The 27,414-nt window shown below is 37.6% G+C and overlaps 1 protein-coding gene across 1 annotated transcript; it reads right to left on the bottom strand.

Moving 5' to 3' along the window:
- Positions 1 to 448: 448 nt before the first annotated feature.
- edaradd (EDAR-associated death domain) lies at positions 449 to 24,626 on the bottom strand. The gene is made up of 6 exons (XM_007244579.4): positions 24,237 to 24,626; positions 9,980 to 10,038; positions 7,740 to 7,782; positions 5,758 to 5,828; positions 3,127 to 3,178; positions 449 to 1,747 (listed from the first exon to the last, which is right to left on the bottom strand). Exons 1-6 carry the CDS (start codon positions 24,292 to 24,294, stop codon positions 1,359 to 1,361), a joined length of 672 nt encoding a protein of 223 aa, XP_007244641.2. The 5' UTR covers positions 24,295 to 24,626; the 3' UTR covers positions 449 to 1,358.
- Between the last annotated feature and the right edge of the window lie 2,788 nt (positions 24,627 to 27,414).

Raw genomic sequence — 27,414 nt, 5'->3', positions numbered from 1 at the left:
GCAGGGGCAAGACATGCCCCATCTCACTCATTCTAAAAGCCTGTTTGGGCAAAGTGCACAAAATACTGCATCTCAGAAAGCTGCAGGAGAACGAAGGTGGGCTATTCAACAAAGTTAAGTCCTTTTATCCTATTTTAATACACCCAAAGTCCATCTCACACCAGAGTTCTCCTTAAAAAAGACCAGAACATGCATGATGGCCATGGAATCTCACAGCACTGAAGGACTTTTGTAAGGAAGAATGAATAAAAATCCATCAAACAAGAATTAAAAGAGTGCTACTAGGTACTAAACCTGCCCAGACATTTGCTTTGGGCTCGTTTATATTTTCAAAATAACAACAAAATTAGCTTAAAATACAAAAGAAAATGTGTAATCTTCAACCTTATGCCTTTTGGAGATCTTTTCATCTTTAAATTGTTTAAAACTGTTTTCATTAACAGCCCATGGGTGTCCATCCAAACGTTTGCATGCCACTGTATAGAAGCCTATGTTCAGACTAAAATGTATCTGGATTCATTTTTTTTAAATAGTCTGGACAATCAAAAAACAGATCAAATCTGATTTAAGCAAATTTGATCCAAGCCACGTTTGAAAGTGGTTTGAAATGTGATTACAATCAGTTTTGTACAGATGTGTCTCAATCTGTATGCTCTGGATGCTTAAATCAGATTTCAACCTGTCAACCTTGTGCGTCACAACACGACAAACAACAACCTCATCAAAGGCAGACTGACGGAAGTGCGGGGGTCCTAGAAGAGCACCAAGGTTAGTTACTTATGCCGACCTCGATACCATACAGATGTTTGTTTGTGATGTCCAGACTATCCATTCACTTACAATATCAGTGCAGACAGTCATCTCAATCGCGAACTGATTTGAAAAACAAAACCAGAAACAAAGTAACTGCCTGCAGTCTGAAGACTAAATCAAGAGATTACGAGCTGAAGTGGCTCTTGATTTAACCCTTCGTTGCCCCCAGCAGTTTTACAGTTCTTGCTGAAGAGTGAACTGCAGGCTGGTTTTGGAAACAGAGGGGGCCTGGTTAATGTTGGTTGGTTAAATTGCTCCAATTTATTGATTAAATGATGAGAGTTTTTTTTTTTTTTTGCATAGACAGTTCAGCATCCTTCCAGGCCTATACCCAGAAGTATACTGAGTGGCTGCTATTAAAAAGACAAACATTTAGATGATTTGCGCTGCAGCAGCATTCTCAACGTAAGTGTGTTCTGTTCCTAATGTGCGGATCCATGCTGTCATCTGCTCATAGTGCTCCAAGTCTCTTATAGAGAGCACAGCGAGCGTCCACGTCCATCCCACGCCCGCTCACTTCTCAGCATCCGCCTGCCGAATCAGAGTTAGTGCGGCCTCCTCCAGCGTGACGGCCAGTCGTTCTCCACCCACTGCTGAAGCAGCTTCAGTACGTCGATGCGCTGGTAGAACTGGCAGAGTTTGGTGAGCTCCGTGACGGGTTTCTGGCTGTAGCGGAGCAGGAACTCCTGCGTGGGGCTGTGGTACGTGGAGCCGTGTGTCCGCTGCTCCAGCAGCGTTAGCTCGTCGTAGCTCATGCCCCAGCGGCTTGCAAAGTTCTTCCAGTTCTTGATGGTGCAGTGTGTCGGGTCCAGCTTCAGGCGGAGAGAGTAGAGGAGATCTTCGTCGTCCAGCAGGTCGCTGATCTTCGGCGCAGGGATGGAGCACAGGCACTTTTCGCAGGAGCTGGACAAGCACTGCAGGTCTTTGGTGAAGTCTGAGAAGCAGATGAAACAGGGATGAGAAATCTACTGTCTCTGAACAATGATGGTCTATAGCTAAAAGCATGCATTCATTAGTTTTGTCAGCTGATTAAAAAAAAATACTGGATTAATCATATCAGAATTCTGTGTTAAATCACGGTTAATCACACTTTTTCTTCTACTTAAGACTTAAGTAACTTTTACTCATGGGTAGTTTAATTTTAAATAAAAGAATCAGTGTTAGATTGGCAAAATGAAATTATTTTTTTTAGAAGTGTCCATCGCTTAAAAAAAAATATTGCATTAATCACAATAATATTCTTTGATTTAATCATGATTAAAAATCATAAGAAGAACCCTGTATTGTTGGGAGTGATCCAATAATAATAGTGTAGTGTGGTTTTGCTAGTATTTCTCACGCCCTGGAACTGGAATGAAAAAAAGAGGGGACCTCAGAGGTTTTGGGCAGGAGTTCGAGGCAGTTTTGCTGGCAAGCAGGAAACTGAAGCCCCCCCACGAGAAGAGATACAGGAAGAGAAGAAAATAGTAAGAAAGAAGGAGGAAGTTACAAATACTATTCAGTATATTTCAAAAATATTTATTGTTTTAAATAGGCCCGTCACAGTCATTAAATTCTTACATTGACTTATCATGCAATAAATGGAAACACTCTCAATAATTTAACTTATCGAGTCTAATAATGTGAATCTGTATGTCAACCTTGTTTCAAAATTTAAGTTTATTATATTTTTCTTAATAATAGATTTAGCCCTGTGTGTCATGATAATTATATGAATAACAAATCGTACAATATATGGAGAAATGTTGGCTCAACTTGGTCAGAACATCAGCTTTGTTTAAAAACAGCAGTTTTTTAATTTATTTAATATCATTGCTGTTAGTATGTTTTATAAATGTAGTATTTTAATGTCTTTTTCTGGTGTGCACCATCTGAATCAGCCTTTCTTGTTTTATTCTCTGACTGCTACTCACTGTGTATTTCGCCTGTGTACTCGGTGCTCTAGCATCTGCACAGATCTGATTGGCAGAGGAAAGCGTTTGGAGATCTTACAGCACACTTGATTGGTCTGTAAGTTTACGGCACCGCAAACCACATAAACCGTAAAGACAATAAAAGTTCCGCCGCATTTAAATAAACACCGGCAGAATTAAATCCTTCTCTGTATAATTTATTGGTTTGGGTCCGCATTGGACAACGTCTGGGTCAGGACCCGGACCGCGGTCCGCCTATTAGTGACCTCTGGCCTAAAAGATAAACCCCCTTTGGCCCAAAGCTCTCATTAGAATGTGTTCATTAGAAGGAGTGTCCTTAAATATTTGGACATATAATAAATTAGTGTAGAGTGTGAGCTTAACAGAAATGTTCATGTACCTGGAGCGATGGATCCTGGACAGATAAATTCACTTGCGTCATTTTCAACTGGCTGAGAAAACAAGTGGAAAAACAGTGTTAAGTTCAGGGGATGGGAAAATAAAAGCGAAAATATAATAACAGAAATGACGATTCAGAAACAGATACTCTGCCGTACACCTATCTACACTGTGATCGACTGATTAGATTCCTTGATTTTGACAGACATTTCAGACACGCAGCTCTCTCCCCCACCTTCACAGTTCAAAATGAAAGGTTTAAAGGAAATTACGGACAAGACAGAGCCCACATAAACACACAAAAAACACTCACACACCCACTTGTGAGAAAGAACATCCACTCACTGTGGTTTTGGCATGTCTAATAATAAACTTCCTACAGGAAGCTAGCATGTGTAGCATGTAGTCTTGTGAGCATGACAAACTCAAACGAGTTATCACAACAACAAACCAGGTAACTAAGTTTAATGGCAAAGGAAAGAATATATTCGCCACAACTGTGATTACATGCACTCAAAAATGTGTTCATAATCAGATTACCGAATTATGACTTTTCTGATTAATTAATTAGTCATGCAAATAGTGCACAGTGATTTCTTAGATAAGTCAATGATCCAGACTGTCATCATGACACTTATAATACACTCCAAATGTCTCTAGTAGATACATAATAGAACAATAATGAAACAGTGTGAATTTTTCTTTTGCTAAAAAAATCTATAAAAGAATTTTAACCATGCTTCTCCAGATGTTAATGACCTAACATGTCATAATATTTATAATGCACTACACGTATCAAAGATTGGAAAAATCAAACATAATCTGCCTTTAGTAGATATGTCATGAAAAAAATTAAATACTGCTTAATTTATCATTTGTATTTTGTATTCATTTGTAATTTGTGGCATGATATGTATGTTAAGAGCTCTATGAAATTATCCATTTAAGATTTATTTTACTTTTTAGTGTTTTTATGATTCTGTTTGTTATTCATTCAATTATCCATTCTAGATTTTTTTTCAGTGTTTATATGATTGTGTTCATGATTCTATTTGATTGTGTTCATGTGCTCCCTATTGCAAAAATGATAGGGCCCTACACTGCATGTCCTGTGGTTGCGCGTTTGCACATTGTAATGGCGATGCTCAAGCGATATACTGTGCAGCCTTAGATGGGAGTAAATTTAAGATTAAGAAATCTGATGAAGAGAGCTGGATTACAGCTCAGTAATGGTATTTATCAGTGCATGTAAACTCTTAAAATTAGTATTCTAGTATTTCTCAGTCTGTGCATGAGTGAAAACAGACTGTGGTAAAGGTGAAAAGCATTTTCATAGCGACACTAAACCTGAAGGATTGAAATAATCTTCTCCTGAGATTGACGTGTTAAAAAAGCAGGGGCGTAAAGTTTTGTTTTTACAGGATGTTCACATCATGACTTATTTTTAGAGTGTACTGCCAGATTACAGACAAACTCAGTTCTAAAGTAATAAGATTATGAAGTGCAGGAAAACACATCCACTAAAGTAGAATTTTTTTATTTATTTCTAATTTTATCCCATTTTCTCACCAATTTGGAAGGCCAAATTTTGCTTATATTGAAAGCAGCACTAACACATTGGGAGTGATGAGGGAAGAGAGCACCATCTACCCACCCAGAGAGAGCAAAAGATAAATTGTGCTGCCGATGACAATCAACAGATTATAGTAGCAGCTTTATCTTGACAACACCTTGTGATGATCATATGTGCCATCTAGTGTGTTTAGTGTAGTTTTAGGGCATTTTTAGGGCAACTATTTTGATCGGACAAAACAGACTTTGTCTCATTTGCATCTTTGGTGCGTTATATTTGGGCAGGTGTGAGAACAGTAATCACTTTTGGGTGCAGACTAAAACAGCTGTACAAAGAGGCGGTGGTCTCGTTTGTGGTAAGTATGTGAACCGAACTTAATCCGAACCAAATACCAAGTATACTTCTTAGGATTGAGTTAAACAGCTGTTCAGGTGCAGTTTAACCTGATATATTACTCAGATAATTACCACTGCTATGAACAAACACTGTCTCTGCTGTTTTTACACAGAACACCATATTGGCAGAGCTCCCTGCTCATGCCCACACGACTACTGTGTGGTCATCCTATTGAAAACACTGTGTTTGGAAGCACAGCTGCACATTTTCTGCTCTCAGTGTTAAAGCAGCTTCACAAAGCACAGATGTGGTTAGGTCTGGCATACTGTATTAGAATATCTCAGGCTAGAGTAAGAAAGAGCCAGGCAAGGTAAAGTGATGATGTGTCGTTGTGGGATTTTAACTATTGATCTCATGCTTAATTAACAGCAGTTAAACTGTAGGGACACTCAATAGCTATGAAATTACATTACATAAAACACACGTCTGAAAATATTGTGAAACGTCCCCCTGCTTCTAGAACACATACATGTACAAGGGTTTATATCATCTTTAAAGTGAAGCAACTAATTAACTGTCAATAGACATAAGATCATAAATTCAAATCCAATCAACAACACAGCTATTCTTAGTCAGGGGTCTGAGAACACAAAGGCCTCCCTGCATGTAAAAGGGAATTCTAACCTGCATATGGGATTAAACAAACTTGCAAAAATGCCTCACCTGTTGTATTCGGTCCATAGGAGGCGTGAGATATCCAGGAGGAACTGAACTGAGCTGCAGAGTCACATTATCTGTATTAATGAGAATTACGGAGAATTAGAGGACGCACACAGTTAACATTTAACAGATATGTATGCCAGCTTTTAGCTCCACTCACTTCTGAAAAAGGGTTATGTTTAGTAATGGTACTAACGTTTAGCGATTAGTACTATTGTAGGTTCTGACTCGTTTTTGTTACTGTTGTTGTTTTTGGAGGCAGATTTTTTTTTTTGATTACAGCTATGCCAGCAGTTGATTACATTGAAATTGTACCAAATCAAAATATCAATGTAGTTTTAAGGCTCATTTTGACATGGAAGGTTTACCAGATGTATCAAAATATCAATGTAGTTTTAAGGCTCATTTTGACATGAAAGGTTTACCAGATGTATCAAAATATCAATGTAGTTTTCAGACTCATTTTTACTGAGTGTTGAAAGCAAATACAGATATGGACATAAAGCCTTAATTATACCTGAGCTAAAAGCTTACATACTTCTCTAAAAGCTTACAGATATGGAACAAATTGAGCAGTAACACTATAAACCATGAGGGACAGTGCAGCCAAAGGTTAAAGCAAAACAAAATATATTGTACAATATTAATATTTAATATATATATATATATATATATATATATATATATATATATATATATATATCAGGGACCACAGTCATTTAGACCACTGCCTCTTTTAACTTTTTTTGGAGTAAGTAATTTATGATTTTGGAAAAATACTGACATAAAATATATTGTTACCATATTTTTTGGAATATAAGGCACACTTAAAATCCTTGAATTTTCACAAAAATCATTAGTGCTTATAATCTGGTGTGTCTTATGTATGATTTTTACCAGGCAGGATGTAAGGAGCAGTAAAGCCACTCCACTGAAGTACAGCGATATACAGGAGTTTCAGTTTAGTTCTTCAGCACCGAGACTCGAGAATGGAGCAAAATTAGCTAAGCGCTAGCTCCTTTGCCATTTAGAAGTAAGTATTATCGGTCTGTAGCCTGCTGCTAACCCCAGCTAGCACTGCTTGAGTAGCATTAGCATTAGCCATTAACCGCAAAACTAGCTCTTTCACCGTTCAGAGATGAGTATATCGGACTGTAGCCTGAGTGTTTAACGTGTTAAAACAAGCTACGTGGGAGAATCCGCTAGCTAATATCACCCTGTCTTACCAAAACACTTAGGGTTCCTCAGTGTAGCTCTGTCAGGTGGCATTAGCCGCTAACTGCCTCTAGCCTGAGTGGAAATCTGCAAACCTAAGCTTAAATGCTTAGATCCTGTAAATAAACGGAAAAGCTCTTCTCATCCAAATAAAGTTTTCAGGAGAGAAATCTGTGTAGATTAACATCCAGCACTCGTGGGTGCTGGGTGGAGCATCATTAACTAGATTTAGCGCTTAGCGTGGTTAGCGACTAATGCTAATTTTGCTGGAGAATTAAATTGAAACTCTGAAATACTGTATAGAGAAGAAAATTTTAAAATTTTAAGTGCACCTTATTGTGTGAAAAATATGGTATGTATTTAAGTTACAGATTATGGTATGAATTCATATTTTACTGGATAGCTAGAAACCCTAAAGGCTGAATTATACTTTTAAATCAGATCAACAACATACATGTGCATCTGCATTGCTCTGCAGTTTAACCATACAGCACCCCCCACCCCCCTAATCTTGTGAGTGAGGTTAACAATGCTGGTCAATGTGCTCATGGCAAGGCGATATGAATTATTGGAGTTTATGTGAAGGTGGAAATGTGTAGCCAGGAACATGTAGCTCATATATTGGCCTTAATAATAGACAGTGAGTTGTAGAGAAAGCATATAAGTATGTGGGAGTGACAGTTTCATTATACATATTCACTTTCCTTTGTAAAGTGAGTAGAAATGAGCATTTATCATTGAAATATTAGTAAAAGCTGAGCATCAAATACCTTGTGGATCAGTGACTTGAACTGGGTAGTTGGACTTCAGAGACTGAGAGCGAGAGAGAGAGAGAGAGAGAAAGACAGAGAGTGTGAGAGAAAAAGATACAGAAAACTAATCGTCACGCCTTCATTTATCATACAAAGTCGTCACACAAAGAGTGCACACAAACACAGATACTTGACACTAAGACAATATTTCTTTTATCCCACTTTTTTCCAGGTAGAGACATATTTGAACAGATAAGAGGCTTAAAATGCAGCGAGGGAGAAAAAAGCGCTCAGACTATGTGGGCTAATGAGTTGAGGACAAGCTGAAACACATCCACTGACAGAACCAGATCTCCGTTCCAAAGCACCGCCGGCTCGGCACAAAGGAAAACTTTGTGCCTCTGTGTTCTATTAAAGCATCAAGCTCTCTTTAAACAGGCTTACTAGAGCTGAAAATGGCTCGTCCTCTCTTAAAGCTTATATGGCTAAGAAAAGAGCAAGTCACCCAACATTACTAATACCTAGAACTCTTCTAACGCAACATACAGTCTTAAAAATAAAGGTGCTAGAATTCGTTCTTCAAACAAGGCCGTAAAAAAAACACTTCTATTACACTTGACTACATTGTTGGTTCTTGGATTTTACTGTACTTTGTCTTCATAGCATTACTGCACTATTCAAACACATTTCACAGTAGTACTTCACAGTCTAATACTGCACTATTCCTCTCTTATTTTTCATTTATTTGTTTAATTGAAACAAAAATACTGTAAATGAGCCAGAGTTAGCCGTACAGGCTATACATTATCTGTAGTCAATTCATCAAACATATCACATCAACACAACACACTTAATACAAACAATGCAACACAACCGTAACACAGATCCACACCGATACAGCTCATTCTTTTATACTTCTGTATATCATTTCTCTCTTCAATGAAAAACAAGTATCTACATTTTTTTAGATACTTGATTTTAAGATTACCACATTATTTCAACAAACCAACTGTCCTTTATATTGTGTTAAAATTTCTTAATGTATAATTTCTCCAAAATTACCTGAAATAAACAGTTTTTACATTGACTTGTTTTTTCTCCCTCCTGTAAAGTTGCTGTTTTGGAGATACTTCTATTCATTGGACAGCGACGATACATGTATTATTATATATGTACATCTATATGTTTTTTATGGCTCCACTAATAATAATAATAATAATACATAATAAAAGCTGCCCTGCGATGGATTGGCGGCCTGTCCAGGGTGTATCCTGCCTTCCGCCCGATGCCTGCTGGGATAGGCTCCAGCCCCCCCCGCGACCCTTCACGGATTAATCGGTTGACAATGAGATGAGATGAGACATAATAAAAGCATATTAACTTACATAAATGCTTAGGCATGTCAGAATAACCAATAATAAAAATAGTAATAAATAATAATGTATATTATACCACAGTTAGTTCCGACCCTGCAATGTGATTGGCCGAGAGGCGTTCTATGAATGACATTATCAGCCGGTAATGCACTGTAACCGAAGCTCTCCATGTATTACTCCATGTATAAATGTAATATGGAGGTCGGCTAAAATTACTGAAGTAATATCCATGTATTGTATGATTATTATATTGTAATTATCAATAAAGGCCTGTAAATAAAACTGCATTTTGAACTTCTGGTTAGAGTCTAACTGATGCATTTTATTGGTATAATGTAATGTAATGTAATGTACTGTAATGTAATCCAATCCAATGTAATCTAATGTAATCTAGTCCAATCCAATCTGATCTAATAAAGATCTAGACCAAAAGATTTTCCAAATTACATCGAGTGAAATTTAATGAAATGTATAAGTTTATATACATTTATTTCTTTTTCAAAAACGCCCTTTACAGAACAAACATGGTTCAACAAAGGCATCATTTAAAGAACCCTTATACTGTAGCACATTTACAAACGTTGCTGCTCGATGTTAACATATCATTTTTTAAGTTAGATAAAGCTGACTAAAACACCACGTGTCCATCTTTGTCCAGCCCAGTTTTACACAAGCTACACCTCAGCCATGAGGCCCTCATATCTGCTGTGTGACGACTGTGTAGAGCAGTATAACTACCTACAACAAAACCCTGAGACTAGCTGATAAATAAGTGTAATCAGGTTAGCTGCTGGTTGTTTAGAATCAAAATCTGAAGCCACACCAGATCTTCACATAAATACTGGTGAGCACTGGTGTAGAGTGGTGAATAAAACAGCTTACCATATCTGTAATGAAGCTGCTGGGGTCCGTATCCTCAACCGGTTCAGAGGCGACTCTCCCTGTGAGAAACACAACACTGCTAAGGTTCGGAAGCAACAGCTACACACACACACACACATTCGTGCACACGCAAGTGTGAAGATGCCATGAGAGTAAGAATACACACACACGCAAAACAGGAACTGGTCGTGGTCTTGTGTGTTTCACTTTAACTCGAATACTCTCTCAAGCAGCAGCAATTTCCAGGATCTGTAGTACTGATGAAGTGGGAAAGTAGGGGAATTTCAACCACATGTTAACAAATTCATTTTTAGAGTTGTGTCCACATACACTATACGGACCAAAGTTCCTTTTAACTAGGCCTGTCACAATATATATTTTAGCAACTTATATCCACTAATACAAAATAGTGGCACAACCTCAATCACTATACTTATCGAGGAAGGCGTATAAATGTGGAATGTAAAAATAAAACACTGGTTCTCTTTTCTTTTATGTTATTTATAGAAGATATAAGCCTGTCACAATAACTACATTATTGACTCAATGTGACTACAATATACAGACTTGTACCCAGTCATTTTAGCTGACCTTAGAATCACCCTTTAGGTTTTTCTTAGTAACAAGAGCACACTAATGTGGCCAAAATATAAAACTTTATTTGATTTATGTACATTTAAGGATATTTTAAATAATACTTAAATTTGTCTTATTATTCTTAAAAAATTTAACAATTATTACATATGCTATTAAATTATCATTATATTAGTGGTATAAAACAGGCTTAATATGACTATAATATAATGTATCGCAATTATTTCTGGGACAGTATATCATCCACAGGATCGTCCATTGTGACAGGCCTATCCTTAACCCTCCTGTTGTTCAACTGCAGGAAACACCAATAATAATCCTGAGTCAAATTGAACCAATGCTATTTTAATCATCCAAATTTACAATTTCATTTATGGAAAAGTTTAAAATGGATGTAAATAAAAACGGAATGAAATGATTTGCAAATCTCATTGACTCATATTGTATTCACAACAGAACATAATATATATATATATATAGTTTGGGCGGAGCAAAAAAGGATGGAAAAGTAAGTGGTACTAATACAAAACAGCTGCGAAAGGTGCAATGTATAGGCATAAAAGGGAATTTTAGAGTGGAAAAGTCTTCCAGAAGCAAACTAGTCAGAGGTTCATCAATTTATGAAAATCTGTGTCTAAAACTCATGTAAATGTGTGACAACCTTGTATATCCCACCATCTACAGTACATAATATAATCCAAAGATTCTAATAATCTGGAGAAATCCCTTTGCATAAAAGATCATCAACATCAATACATGATTCTGGTGATCTTCAGGTCCTCAGGTGGCACTTCATTAAAAACAGGCTGTACTGATCCTGTACTGAAATCACTACATGAGCTCAGGAACAATTCCAGAAATCACTGTTTTTGAACAAAGTTCACCATGCTGTAATCCACAAATGTAAGTTAAAACTGTCATGCACTAGAGAAGCCACATGTTAACATCATACAGAAATGGTGCTGTCATGTCAGGGCCAAAGCTCATTTCAAGTGGACTAAAAGAAAGGGGGAAAACAGTTCTGTGATCAGAAGAATTAAAATTAAATTTGCGACAATATGTGAGACAGCATACACCATTTTGTGGTGATTTTTCACACTGGTAGGCGACTAGTCTGTCACATCTCTCTGAGTTTGTATCTGGATGTGTTTAAGGCTGCTAATGTAGTCTTGTGTGGGTGTGTATCAGCATCGCCAGTTAGCACAAACTTAGTTAGGAAAAATTTGCTCGGCCAACTGATCCAGAATGCAGCTAAACTGCATCATAAATCATTTGCATAAAGTTGAGAAATTCAACAAATCTGTCTAAAAATTGCGTCAGCCTTCTGGTTACCAGTGGAAGTTAACATTTTTTTGTGAGTAAAGTTTATGGACAATACTTTAATTAAGTATGTATTTTAATATAATTTTTATTTCAAATTTTCCTATTTTCTCCCAATTTAGCTAGGCCAATTGTCCCACCAATTTAGCTGCTACTCAGCTGTGTGTCCCCCATCTCTAGTAATGCTACAACAGCAAGAGGGTGAAGACTAAAACATGCCTCCTCCAATGCATGTGAAGTCAACCACCACCTCTTTTCGAGCTGCTGCTGATGCAGCATTACCGAGTAGCATCACAGCGCGTTCAGAGGAAAGCGCGGCGATTCTGATACATCAGCTCACAAACACCTTGTGCTGATTGACACACCCTAGATATCATCCTACTACTGATCAGAGTTTTAACACAATCATTCTAACCCCTTTTTCTTCCTTTTCTCTGTGTTTCCTCTCATGGTGCTCTGTTTTAGTGATCTATAGAGCATTGGTCAATTTCACATAGCGCAGCTGGATTTCGGGCGTGTCGGTGTGTCTTTGGTGTCAAAAGGGCACAAAAAATACGCCTTGCTCGGCTAAAAAAGTGCAAAAAGGCAACTCTCTAATTATTCATAGGTGTGTTTTGGGCGTAACGTGAAATAAACCAATCAGTGTGTCACTTGCTATTTCCTTTAAGAGGCAGCTGCACTCTAATTGCATTAGTATCTTAATTTAAAAGTTTCCGCACATTTTCTCACTAATTTTGCAAAGCCACACAACCCACTCATTAGGACTCCCCCTATCACTAGTAATGCCCCAACACACCAGGAGGGTGAAGACTAACACATATATGAAGCCAGCCACCGCTTCTCTTCGAGCTGCTGCTGATGCAGCATTGCCAAGCAGCCAGCGTGCTTGGAGGAATGTGCAGCGACTTGGTTCCAATACATCTGCTCACAGATGCCCTGTGTTGCGGACATCACCTTAGGAGTGATGTGGGGAGAGGGCGCCATGTATCCACCTGGAGGGAGCAGGGACAATTTTGCTCCCTCTGAGTGCCGGCGGCTGATGGCAAAGCTGCATGACCGGGGTTCGAACCTGTGATCTCCCACTCACTGTGGTAGTGCTTTAGACCGCTGGACCACCAGCAGCTCATTTAAGAGAACAGCATTGTTATTTTATTCTTTATTCTGTTTATTCTTGAGTTAAAAGTCGGATGTACACATGCCACACCTACAAGAATGGACGTTTGACTGTTGTCTAGGTTCCTTCAGTCAGTGGAGCATCTGTGTTTTCCGCCCTCTATTAATGGTTTCAGAGTTACAGAATCGAGCCTGTCCCATTACTTAACAGAGTTTAAACACAATCATTCTTATACCCTTTTTCTTTCCTTCCTTTTTGTTCTATCCATCTTTTTCAAAAATACTGAGATGCTCTGTTTCTGATGTTGCCCAGCCTGGCTCTCCACTGCGATGCACTCCTGATCTAATACCCTGCATTAATCCACTCCTGCCACACTCCATAGCTGTGCACACAGTTGGTTAAAGTGCCTAGACTTTAACATTAACACTGATCACTTGCCCATCCTCTACTCACACTCCTAACCTGATTCTACATTAGCTATAGCTTTAGCTATGGCGGTAGATAGAGGAAGCATGTGTAAGTCTTCACCGTCCTGGTGTGTTGGGGCATTGCTAGTGATAGGAGGAAGCCTTATGAGTGGGTTGGGTAATTGGCTGTGCTAAATTGGGGAGGAAATGGGAAAAATAGAAATAAAATTATATAAAAAAAAAAAAAACTAGCAACATGAAAAAAACATCTTTTAATGTGTTGGCATCCAACATTTTTGATATCGTCCTGCTGACCTGCTCTGAAAATGTGTAGTATGGTATACGTATGATCTAAGTGGACTGAAAAACTTTCCCACATCCTTTCATCATTAGCTACATGGGCGGAGTCTACTAAAACAACTTTACTTGACACTGATTGGTTTGTAGACTGCTGTTTGGCAAGCTGCTATTCTAGGTGTTGTGCCAAATTCTACCTCTGCCAAAATATGACTCCCCTTAGCACACATCAAGCAGCAGAATGTGAATAAGACATTGCCCTGAGAATAATTCGATTTCTGTTTATAAATAAGGGTTAATCTACAGTTACAGCAGATACAGAAATCACCAGAGTAATCTGATATAACTGTACTGCTGTGTGACATGCCTGCACACCAAGGGGACCATGTTTCTGAACAAAGAACTCCTTCTGGGACTTTATGAGAATTATACATTTGGTAACATTATGAAGAAATATTATGAAGTTGAAGCCGTCAGAGAGTATTGAGGAGAACTGGAACACTTTGCCTCACATCTAGGTAAGCCTGTCACAATAATTACATTATCGACTTATCGTACAATATATGGAATGAACCTCAATTATTGAACGTATCATGGACAGCCCATTAATGTAAAATAGCCAGTATGTCACCTTTGTTCGAAAACACTTGTTTTATTTTGTTATTAACATATATCAGATATATGCTGCTCTGGAAAAATTAAGAGACCATTTTGAAGCAGTTTCTCTGATTTTGCTTTTTATTGGTATATGTTTGAGTAAAATGAACATTGTTTTATTCTATAAACTACAGACCGCAAAAAGAGCTTCCAGAACTCAATTGATGCAAAGAAAACAAGTTCATATTTATAAAGTTTTAAGAGTTCAGAAATCAATATTTGGTGGAATAACCCTGGTTTCTTGGCATGTTCTCCTCCACCAGTCTTACACACTGCTTTTGGATACCTTTATGGTAACCACTCCTTGTGCAAAAACTCAAGCAGTTCAGTTTGGTTTCATGGCTTGTGATCATCCGTCTTCCTCTTGATTATATTCCAGAGGTTTTCAATTTGTTAAAATCAAAGAAACTCATCCTTTTTATGTGAGTTTCCAGAGAGTTATATTAATAAATCATATGTTATTGTACAATACACAGACATACATGCAATAAAATTAAAGTGCATGCTCAAAACGTAGACTTTGTAACTAGCAGTTTAATGTTATGTATGATTAGTTAAAAATTAATACATGGGAAAATGTTTCAATTAGAATGTCTTAATATTCTTAAGAATTGAAAGTTTATTACTAATAAAATCTGTGTAACTGTATTTTTGTTCTTTTTAATTGTCATTATTTCAGTGGCATGAAATTAAATGACAATCATATTTTTTTATCAAATTTATTTCTGGGACAATTTATAATACACCTGAAAATAAATAAATCGTGACAGACCTAGGGCTAGATCTAGGGCTGCAACTAATGATTATTTTGGTAATTGACAACCAGATCTGATGATAATATTTTTGATGAGTCAATTTTCTGTTGTGCACTTCAGTGTTTTAACCCTTTAATCTTCTCACTAGAAAAAAACGCAGTGCTTTCATTTTTATGTTTTTTTGTTTGCGGCAATAACAAAATATTTTAAAATATATACCTTTTTTGAGATGTTTGAAACTGAAACCAAAACAAAAGTTATATGGTTTAAGCAATAGAAACAGCTGAATTCGGGATTTAAATGCTCTGAAGATATTTAACTATGGAAAGATCTGTTATTAGTGAGTAAATATGTAATCTGTTTTGTTTGGGCACTTTTGGAGACTTAGAGACAAGGTTGAGTTTAAATTGTGTCAGTGAGCCCATTTCCCCCTACCACTGTGTTTCTGTCCTCAGCACTAAACTATGGAGCCTTATCTCATCCTTTTATCTGTATTGAGGTGTGCGATATGGCCCCAACATTATATGATAATGTTTCATATAATATTTCACATAATATTTTTGTGATAACAATACTCTTGGCGATATGACAAAACACTGAATTAAAAATGAAAATTAATTTTATTATTGCATACGAAATTGTGACGATCGTCACAGGGTGTTTGTGAGTGTGTGTTTTGGGCGTATTAGGGGGACCTACCATCACTGTGCAGTTTAGCCAGTTTAGCCACCTGAGGGGTTTTATTATTATTTATTATTATATTGGCTTTTACTCTCCAAGCACTTATAAGAGCTGTAAGTGAGCAGTAACCTGTTAATAAAGAGCTTTTTGCTAAGAGCATGCCTCCTGTTTCTTCAACTCCCTGCCAGTTCTTACAACATGATATGGCACATCCTTAACTGAGATATTAAAAAATACAATGACTTTAATAGAATGTCATGATACTAATAATGAACTACAAATATCTCTGTATATCCAGGATTAAAGTAAAATAAATGATACTGTACAGTAGTGCTTGGTGGTATGGCCAAAAATGCATAGCACTGTTATTTTTTAAGATTCTGACAGTTTCATGGTATATTACAGTATTTTAATTTTTTTGCATGACTGGGCTTTAATATAGGTTTGTGAGTTACTGTGCCTTAAACACGAAGGCTTTAAAAAAACAGCTGAAGACTCTAAACAATGCATCTTAAAAAGAGATACGCCAACAAATTTAACACAACTTCCTTTACAAAATGTAAAAAATATTTTAAATAGTTCCATAAATGCTATAAATAGACATAAAATAGTCAATGTTTAAGTATTCAAAGAGATATTTCTCAAAAGCTCTATTGCACAAGTAAGTATTATCACTGTGTTTTTCTTAAAAAGAAGAAGCCATAGGCGGTAGTGAATCATGTGAAGGATAATTAAACATTATTATTATTAGAGATAGACAAATCAGTATTTTTGAGCCTGAATGCATCTCAGCTTGATCGCACGATAGCCGATACTCACAGAGGGTGGGGCCATATTCCACACTACCCCTCCAGGCAATCCTGGTAATGCAGTGTTTCAGTAATGTACCGAACGTTGTCTCTTAAGATGAAATGTCAATGTTATATGTCAGTCACATTAAAAATGCTGTTGAACTACGAGCATCATCTGAGCGAGTCTGTGAATTCCAGTACAGAACTGAATGGTGGAGCTCAGAGTGGAAACACAACTGAAAATAACTGCTTATTTACAGCTGAAAACTCTGGTTTCTGGTTTCATTACAACAATACCAATATTAAAACTGAATTTTAAAACCCAGAGATCTACACGTTACACGTTATTGCCAAAAGAATTTGCTCACCCATCCAAATAATTGAACTCCATGATAAGTCCAGTCCTGAAGTTTCACTACTTACTACTAAATATTCCACAGCCAACTGTCAGTAAAATTATAACACAGTGGAAGCAGCTGGAAACGACAACAACTCTCTCTGTCAATGTAAGATAACAGAGCAGGGTCAGAAGGTGAGAAGGTGATAAGCATCACAGTGCACAGAGTCACAGAATCACTACAGACCTGCAAACTTCAAGTAGCTTCAGATCAGCTCAAGAACAGTAGAGTAAAGAGAGCTTCATTAAATGGGTTTACATGGATAAACAGCTCCAACGAAGCCTAACAAATTGTAAGCAGGTGAGTGGATATTTTTGGCAATATAATGTATTAATTGCCCATGGCTTGGATGTCAGCTATGGCTATAGAAACTGGATATAATTTCTGGAAACAAGTGAAATTTAGCTAAACTTTAGATCAATTTCTTGCTAGGAGTTGCTTATATAGCAGATATAGTACATTTTGCTGTTTGTTATAAAATAGATTTCTTTCTTTATTCTTAACTTGCATTATGAAGCCTAGAAAACAGGTTAGCTGCAATGATAACTTCCAAGCTAAGCAAGGCTAAATCTGTCATGCTAACAGACACGGCAGCTGACTCAGCAATGTTGGAGTAGTTTAGCTGCAATGCTTACAGTTTGCATCAATATGTTTGGAGGAGTTAGCTGCTATGCTAACTGTTGAGCTCAGTCGGCTTAAAGCTGCTGTTCCAAAAATGGTTACCGTACTTTTCGGACAATAAGGTGCACTTAAAATTCTTTTTATTTACTCAAAAATCAACAGTGCGCCCTATTGTAACACTAGTTACACTAGTTACAATAGGGCGCACTGTAGCACTAGCTCTTCCGCTGCTCAGAGGCGAGTATATTGGACTGTAGTCTGCGTGTTTGCTGTGATAAAACTAGCTTTGTGGGAATAACCACTAGCTCATAGCGTTTTACGTCCTGCTACGTCCTACGTAGTGCTACGGTTAGCAGCTAATGCTAGTGCTAGAGAATCTTCACTGAAAAATCACCCTTAGACACAATATTGGAAATCTAAGCTTACTGTAAATAAACAGAACTGCTTTACTCACTGGGAAAAACATGTTTTAAAATAAACTTTTAAAGACTTTTTTTTATAATTACAGTTTTCTTTACTTAGGCGCTTCCCCAGCTTCCCTATTAGAAAGGAAATGTTCTAATAATGTTGTGGTGCAAACTATCATTACGTCACATGTTTTCAGAATGTATTGGTACAAAAAAATGCATTGTATGCAAAGAAATGAATAAAGTACTTTTATTTTATTTTTTTTGGATGGAGGTAAAATTGATTGGTATGCATGGGTGAGATTCTCTAATGACTTGCCTTTTTTTTTTTTAACCAAGTAGTACTAGCAATGAGCAAACGTCCACAATATGATAACTGCAGTTTTTAATACCCTGGTATACATTAAACTGTTGCACCACCTCATAACAAGATTTAAAGCTGTTTTTAACCAACCAATGAAAATACTGCACTGTACAATAGGGCTACAAACAGGTTGACATTCACAGATGTGGAGTAATAGATGGTATGGCAGATAGTTTCGTTGACTAATCAACTAACTGGAAAAAATATTTTTTAGACTACCAAACTACCAAAACAATCATTTGTTGCATCCCTAGAGTAAAATTGAAAGTAAATAAAATATTTATTAGTTGAATGCTCCTCTTCGATCTGACCACAAATCTAATCTTGAAAGACTTCTTTGTTTTGTAAGATTCACCCAGAAAAGTGACAACAGTCTTGAAGTACTAGCACCCACCACTATAAAGTGCCTCTGCACTTCAAACTATTTCAAAGACAGTTTCATTTCCTTGGGCAACAGAGGCCGCAAGCTTCCTCTAAAGCCTGTGAACTCCACCACAGCATTTTTCCAAGCCTTTATCATTACAGTCACTGCCGCGGTGCCACAACGCAACAGGACACACCTCTCTGTTTCTATGACTGTGTGCCCATTGCATCAGAATAAGGAGGTTAGAAACTTTCCTTACTGAGCATAGCAACAGTTTACGCTCTGATAGTGCTACTGGTTCTCAAATTAAACTATGGAAAGTAAGGTGTATAATTAGAGGAAGTAGTCTAGCTATTGTAGACTGTGTAGTAGTTGAGGATGTCTATTTATGATTTAAGATCTCATCCCTGTGTGATTTCAACTAAAAAGGTCAGTCTCATGAAGACTCATTTAAGTGGTCACAGAAAGTCCACCTACATCCCGTCTGTTCTGAGTCTGTCAAATGTATACTGAATGTCTTTAAGAGTGACTATATGAGAAACATACTGATTTAGTTGACATAGCTGATGATGTTTTACAATGGGAGCCCATTTCAGTGATTCAACAGAATATTATAAGACAGAAACTATCTGTATCCTTTTCTCTAATGATGGCATTAAGAGAAACACATCTGACCTCAGCTAACCAGAATAGTTTTAAAGATGTCATTTTGCTAGAAAGCATTCAGTACTTGCTCTTTCTGAAATACAGTAGGTCACTGTATGCTGTAGGTTGTAAATGTTTGCTGCATGCGAAACTGTTCTTCTACCCCAATTGCCCACATTAACCAATACAATCGGGAAAAGCCCCCGACTGACCTCAACTCGTAAATTAGGATTCATGTCCTTGCCCACCTAGGCTTGCGACCGCCCAACACAAAGCCGTAGGGGTAGCATCACAGTGCAGTTAACCTATCAGAGGCAATACGTTTGCATAGACCTAGCCTACACATAACCTATGGTGGACCCTGCATTGTAGCCCGACATGCCCCTCTCCAGAGAATATTTCAGAATATTTGCTGCATGCAAATAAGCTGCAAATATATACAAAACAATCATAAAAAATATTCTTCCTTTTTAAGACAACGTTTAAACTACGAAAATAGTGATATTCAGGAAATACAGCTTTAGTAATATCATTATAGCTAAAAAAATATTACTTAAACATAAACAGAAGAGGTTTCTGGGTGGAGCATTATCATTAGGAGATTGTGGTGAAGCAACAGCAAACCATAACTTGGTATTCTAAGACTGTATGACCAATTATATACTCTCAGCAACAGAAACAGCAACTGACTGCAACTACTATATTATAATATTCTGATAATATTCAGAACATTAATACTCTAGTACTCTTTCAGTAATATTTTAACAGCTACAAATCCAACCCCAAATCATTTTCCTCCAAGTCAACACTGCATCTAGACATAACTAACAGATGGTTTCTGGTATTTAATTATTTGATGTAATTCTGTATAGAGCTTGATATCAGTTCTATCAGCTATTGTTAAAGATGGAAATCATAGGTGTTTAGCTTAGACTTTCACCCAAGATATGTATATACTTTTTCCCCAATTCTTCTTTCTGATTTGGTTTAAATTACATTATTGGCTGTAGAGCAAGAAATATCCAAATATTTTCCAATAGTTTGAGGTACTTGGTGACTGTCTACATGAGAATGAAGGTCATCATACAACAAATGCCAACTATAAGCTTGTTAACTTGTTTATCGGTTGACTTATCATGACTTAATTTTAAAAACTACCTGAAGGTAATGAGTGTATAAACAGAGTTTTTAATAAACTATCTGTACTCTTTCAAAGCTTTTAGTGTCTCGTTTTAAATGTTAGGGCCTTTGGAATTCTACCAATTCCAAGTGTGGATCTATACTGAGTTTGGTAATAGTGATTGCTTTGCATGGGTAATGCTATGCCCCTATCACTAGCATTGTAAGGCTGTTGGGAGCACCGGCTAAAAATGTTGTATTTAGGAATGCTGGGGGTGATCAGTGATGAGCTATTTGGAAAAAAGTAAGTACTCGTTATCATGTTTCACATCCCAATCTATTTCACACTGGAGTGCTCTGTTAAAGAAGCAGCCATTTCTGGATGCTGTATTTGTAGTAAATGATTATTGCAGTCAACTGCTGACACTGTCTGTTTGAAATCACTTTGTTTAAGTTGTTTAATTTTTTAACCTAGCCCTAAACTGCTGCTTTTTTTTCCGATGTTACAGGCTTGAAACGCAGAAATGGATGTATATTAATAAATAGAAAAATTACCTGACCAGAAACAACAACAAATATATTGAGTTCATACTGTCTACAATAAAATAAAAGTCAAAGTAAATGTAAGAAACACTGCATTTTGTTTTCGATATACATTTTTCTCAACTATGCTTCTATTTTAAGGTAGTATTACTAAACCTAAAAAAAAACAAGAAATGAAGATTCTGGGTGGCACTACTGTCTAGCTAATCATGGCTTGGGACTCCAGTGAGAGTCAGTTCTGTACTAACTGGGTGGGTAGGATGGTTCTCCATTTTCCCCTAATCACTTATTGCCAACAATATTTAGCTACCTTTCCCCTGCTTTGATAAACAGAAATACCAACTGAACTGACCACAACTGGGTTTAATAACTACTACAATGACAATGTTTCTTATCAAGATGCATGGCAAGAAAAAAATGTATAAATCATAAATTCCAGGACTAATCAAAGTGTGTGTAACGTTAAACACTTAAAAGTCTACTTTGAATGCCCACTCAGTTTTTCCTAACTTCGACTACAACGAAGTTGCTCAGAAAGAGCAACCTGATAAGGAGGGCCTTCGGACAGTCATAGTGTGGACGAAAAAGGGCCCAGCCAACTTACTGTAATTCTGGTTGGCTTGAAGCCCCACGGTCTGAGAAATGAAGAGCTTTGCGCAGACGAAAACCTCAAGACTACCTGTAGGTTAAACCGCCAAACAGGAAATAATGTGCTAGACATAGGATGTCTTGTTCGCTAGAAATTTAACAAAACAGATCAAACGAGAGTGAACTTTCTCAGCGTCTGTCTGTTTCTCGCTTATTATTTTTTTCTGAAGAAGTGCAACATTTCCTTTTTGTTTTTTCATGAAGACAGCCTTCAGTGCAGTGCTGAGATGTGTCTAGTCTCATGTGCATCTGTGTGCAGAGTCCTAAATCAACTCGTCATTGTTTCTGCTCAGCAAAGGGAATGCAGCGAGCGTGTAGCTGCTTGCCCTGGATGAACTTGAAGAGATGAAATGTAAACCACATCATAATATATGGCTGCAGGGCTGCCCTTCCACTCAGATTAGGCCCACTTTTCTTCCCTGGCCACCCATATACACCCATTTAGAGTGGAGACAACAAAAAGGTGCACTTTCATACACAAGGCTTCTTGATTATGGAAAACTTGCCCCATGAATGCCCTGACATGCATAAATCTGGAAGGCGGTGCAAAAGATCGCTGTATCTTCTGCAGTGTCTCCTTCGGCTACATGTGATGTTTTTTCTGGGTACGTTTATCCTTATTACAGATCTGTTAGAAACACTAAAACTAATATCAACTTTGTCCAACATAAATAAAGGTCCTCAAAGTTACTTGACTTTTTATATCTGTGGCCATGGCTGTAAAAGGCTGCTTAAATACCGTAACACTGTAACTTCAAGTTATTAAAGTTAATGACCCAACACTTCCTGTCAGCTCAGGGCTACAAGAATGTCTTACAAACCTGTCATAACCTGCTTGGATTGAACTGTTTTGTTCTCTTAACTTTCACAGTACTGTAAATTTTAAGCTGCCATTTTTTGGCATACTGAAAAATTCTTTCAAAACAGTCTCAGGCACTAAATACAAAAAGAGCAAACTAAAACTAAAACTAAAAAACAAAGAGAACAATATACAGCTCTGGAAAAAAATAATAGACCACTTCATAAATCAATATTTGATGGAATAACCAGTTTTTGTGAATTTTGGCATGTTCTCCTCCACCTGTCTTACAGACTGCTTTTGAATAACTTTATGCCACTGCTGGTGCAGAAATTTAAGCACTTCAGCTTGGTTTGATGGCTTGTAATCATTCATCTTCCTCTTGATTTTTTTTTCCAGAGGTTTATACAATCTTTGGTTAATACATAGTACTAAAAAACAAAAGGTTACCAGGTGGCACAACAGTCTAAGTGCTGGCCCTATCTATTGTAGGTAGGCATCAGTTTGTGTTCTCTGGATCTCTGGATAGCTGAGCTATCCAGTGATGCTGTGCTTTTGCCTCACCTGAAAACCTATTGATTTTCAGTTCAGAAGCATGTATTAGCAACTTAATTAAAATCATTTGAAAATTCTTACCATCGAAAGAAAAAGCCACTATACCTGGATACATAATCATCACATTACATATGATGCTTCCTAGTTTTCTTATAATAAATACACAGTAGTGTTACAATTATTTTAACATTTTCAGATATTGCTCAAAAATAAATAGTGAGCTTTTAGAGAGGATTAAGCCAAACACAGTCAGGGTCAAGTTTCAACAGGTGTTTTATTAAATAGTTTAACTGAAATTAACTTTGTGGAGTGGAGGTTACTTCTACCATAACCTAAATTACCTACAGTGTAATCTTTATCTTCCAGAACCTGTAATATATATTAAAACCTGATTCACCCACAGCATATGTTATATCTACCAGAATCTGAATTATCTACTAAAACCTGAAGTACCCTTTAGTGTAGGCTGTATCTACATTTAGTGACTTTAACATAGGGAACATCTACCAGAACTTGTAGTAACTTTAATGTAGGGTACATTTATCAGAACCTGAAGTACCCTTGGTGTAGGAGATTATATCTACCAGAACCAGAAATATCTAGAATCTGAAGAACCCTCAGTGTAAGCTATATCCTCCAGAACCTGAAGAGCCCTCAGTGTAGGCTCTATCTACCAGAACCTGAAGTACTTTCAGTGTAGGCTATATCTACCAGAACCTGAAATATCTTTTAGAACCTGAAGAACCCTCAGTGTAGGCTATATCTACCAGAACCTGAAGAACCCTCAGAGTAAGCTATATCTAAGTCTAGGCTAAATCTTTTAGTATCAGAAATATCTACCAGAACCTGAAATATCTAACAGTATCCAAAGAACCCTCAGTCTAGGCTATATCTACCAGAACCTGAAAAATATTCCAGAACCCGAAGAACCCTCTGTGTAGACTATACCACAACTTAAAATATCTACCAGAACCTAAAAAATATTCCAGAACCTAAGTATATCTACAGAGTTCCAGTAGTGAAGGAAAGCAGAGCAGAACGTTTTAGAGCACAAAGGGAAAGCGCAAGAAATTCCCCTCAGAAACTCAGAAAACCCACATCCTACAGCGGAGCTACCGCAGCGGGGACAGCGCGCGGAGGAGGAGAGGCTACAGGCTGAGAGAGTTAACGCTACTTACCGAACGGCTCGTCGAGCGCCTTCAGACTGGCCATGTTCGCCATCAGCGGGGCTAACATAAAGCTGCGCGCGCGGGGCGACCGTTACCTGCGCGAGACGGTATGGCTGGAGGAGCGCGAGCGTCCCTGTGGCAGCAGCGCGGCGAGCCGGAAGACGAGGAGATTCTTCCTCTGAATAAAGTAAATAAACACGAGCTCGCGGTCAGCGCGCTCCCGATCCCGGCCGCGCGCTACACATTATATACTTAACTACGAAGAAATACGGCGGCTCTATAACACTGAGATACACCTAAGCTTCACACCTGAGCTTCACACACCTGAGACACGCGCGTGGAGAGCGGCAGGTGGAGCTGGTGCAGTCCGCGCGGAGGCTCGATCTGAAATGAGGCGGGTCTCGAGCAGCAGCTGCTCCCCCCGCCCTGCCGCGACACCACCGTCACCAGGGGGCCGGAGGTCTGACCTCGCCCCCAGACACAGGACCGCACTCCGCCTCACAGAAAACGAAGAAGTCCCGTATCCTCTGCGCTCACAGCTTCTGCCTACTGCCTAGAAGCACAGTCAGTCTTAGCCTTGGTCTTTCAAACGTTTAAACATCAGGAGACGTATAGAAAGTTTTATTAATGTCCTAACCAAGGTTATAGTAGTAGTGTTGAATTTTTCATTATAGTTTAATTTAATTCCGTTGTCACTTTTCCTCCTCCAATTAAGTTAGTTTCAATTAGATTTTAAGTGGGTTTGCTAGTTTTAATTTTTTAATAAGTGCTTAGTTTTAGTTAGTTTTTATTAACTCCAGAGTTAATTTTAGTTTTTTTCATACTTTGGGTTATTTGAGAGGTGCAGTAAGCTTGCTTTGTTGTGCTGGCTGAGCCTAGGTGAGTGGAGGACAGAAGTTTATTCACGGGCGTAATTTTAACCAACGGTAGAGGGGGCTGTGGAAGTTTTTCAGTAACCAAAACGCTTACCGTTGGTTAAAATTACGCCCGTGAATAAACTTCTGTCCTCTGCTCACCTGTCTAGGCTAGCGGGAGCACTGTAAACAAGAAGTAATGTCATGGACGCAGTTGGCACTGTTGTGCCAAAATTCGACTCCCAGCTGAATCCGACTGTCCTTCACGAGCAGGCTTTCGGCACAACCCCAACCCCTCATTCTGAAATACATTGCTTTTAGTCCATGCTCCCAACACTCTTACAATGCAAGTCAGAGGCTAAAGCACCACCAACTCTGCCCTTTATCAACCAAAGTGCTCTTTTGAAACTTCGTTTTAAAAAATATATATATATATTATTATTAAGATTTTACTGAGGCCGATTTGAAATTATCTTTTGAAAACCTGAGTGATTAAAAACGATTGAAAACAGAATGCAATGAAAACAGCTGGCACACACCTGACTTCTCTCTTCCTTTGTCACGTGACCCCACGCGGTCGCACAAGGCACACTAGATGCAGAAGCAGCTCAGTTCAGCGAGTCTTCAGCACAGCACGCACGGCAACAGATAGGCTTCTTCTCCCCCGTGTCCCACCAGGCAGGTAACATACACATCAAGTAAAATCCTACTGTTTGCCCTCTAAGCCCAACCTTAAATCATTTTGTTGTGCAGTAAAATGTCTCATACAGCATCAAACTACTATGTATTTTATCAGTAGGTGGTGTGACATTTTTCCATTAAAAACTCACGTTTAGAGAATGTTACAAATAAAAGTCAAATTTCATTCAACATGTGTTTTTTTTTATAATGAAGTGTTCCACGTGAGCTAAAAAGTGCCCTTTTTCCCCCCTGAGCACTTGCCTTCCAAAATGTCTGTGCACGCCACTGATGCAAGTGATAGGGCCATAGTGCTGCCCATTCAAGGAAATCACTATTTTTACATCATTAACAAACTCAGAGTAGCTCCACACTTCATTGGTAGAATTCTGAGTGCCCTGACATTTAAAAGGAGGCACTGAGAACTTTGAAAGAGCACAGGTAGTTTATTAAAAATAATGTTTATACATACAGTACTTTTAGGTAGTTCTCTATGGAAAGAAATAAGTGCCAAATTGAAAAGCAAACGCTGTCATGAAAAAAATGTAAATGCAATTCACAAAACGCATTCACACATGCAGAATATGTGAAAAAAAAGAATTCAAAACCTATATTACATTACATTTCACTGCACTTGATCTCTTTATTGAAAAACAATACACAAGATTTTACATTTTCAAAACCAAACTGAATTTGTATCAGAATTGCACTTAAAATGCAATCAGCTCAAATGCATTCTATTCCAATGACCTGTATATTAATGAAAATCTGTGATGTGATTTTAAGTGGGCTGGCTGTTCATGCTCGTAAACCATCAAACCTGACTGAATGGGAGGTCTTTTGTAAAGAAGAATGCTCCAAAATACCTTCAACCAGAAGCCAGACTCTCATTGGAAGTTATAGTGTTAATGCAAAAGGAGGATCTACTAAATATTGATATATTTTCTCTGTTTCTCTGCCTAAATTTATGCACCTGCCTAATTGCAATTGCTAATCTGACCAAATCATGACAATTTTTTGGGGTGCCCAAATTGTTCATACCACTGTACAGTACAAGCTTTCCATTGTTCAGTGGTGTGTGATGTGGTGACTAATGAATGATAAGCAGTCAAATTTGCATTCAGTTTTATTCTGAATATTGTTGCTGTTACGAAAAAAAAATCAAAATGGCAATTTGTGTAAAATGAAAGTATGTCAAAGCATCATATGCATCATAAGTTTATATTCATAGTTACACTCATATACAGTCATGCAGTAAGGCTTTAAAACATCAGTCAGAAGTTTCCATTGTTCTGTGGTGTGTGGATGTGGTGAATAAGGCTGTGTTCAGAGTACAAGCAAATCTGATTCAATTAGTGGCATCTTTACAAGAGAATAAAAAAAACATTTATATTGGTTTATTTATTATTATATATTGACACAAAGCCAGCAGCCAGAGTTTTTGTGTTTAAGTGTTTATGATGTCATTACAGTCATTTTCATATAGTTACTGTCCATGGAAAACAAGTATTTCTATTTCTGTACATTTTTAATGTAGTACATAACTTTATGAATGGACCAATTGAAATTCTCCAAAATTACCTAAAATAAACTCTTTTTTATTTGACTTCCATTAAATGTAAATGAACCATCAGTAATAACAAATGTGAGCAAGT

The sequence above is a fragment of the Astyanax mexicanus genome, chromosome 14 (genome assembly GCF_023375975.1).
Source record: "Astyanax mexicanus isolate ESR-SI-001 chromosome 14, AstMex3_surface, whole genome shotgun sequence".
In the NCBI taxonomy this organism is placed as follows: domain Eukaryota; kingdom Metazoa; phylum Chordata; class Actinopteri; order Characiformes; family Acestrorhamphidae; genus Astyanax; species Astyanax mexicanus.
This window is presented reverse-complemented; position numbering and strand designations above follow the sequence as displayed.

Coding starts and splice junctions, on each gene's coding strand:
- edaradd (XM_007244579.4), bottom strand. CDS start 24,294: ATGTTAGCCCCGCTGATGGCGAACATGGCCAGTCTGAAGGCGCTCGAC. Junction 7,783..9,979: donor GCAGCTTCATTACAGATATG/GTAAGCTGTTTT, acceptor TCTCGCTCTCAG/TCTCTGAAGTCCAACTACCC. Junction 5,829..7,739: donor TCAAGTCACTGATCCACAAG/GTATTTGATGCT, acceptor TCATTAATACAG/ATAATGTGACTCTGCAGCTC.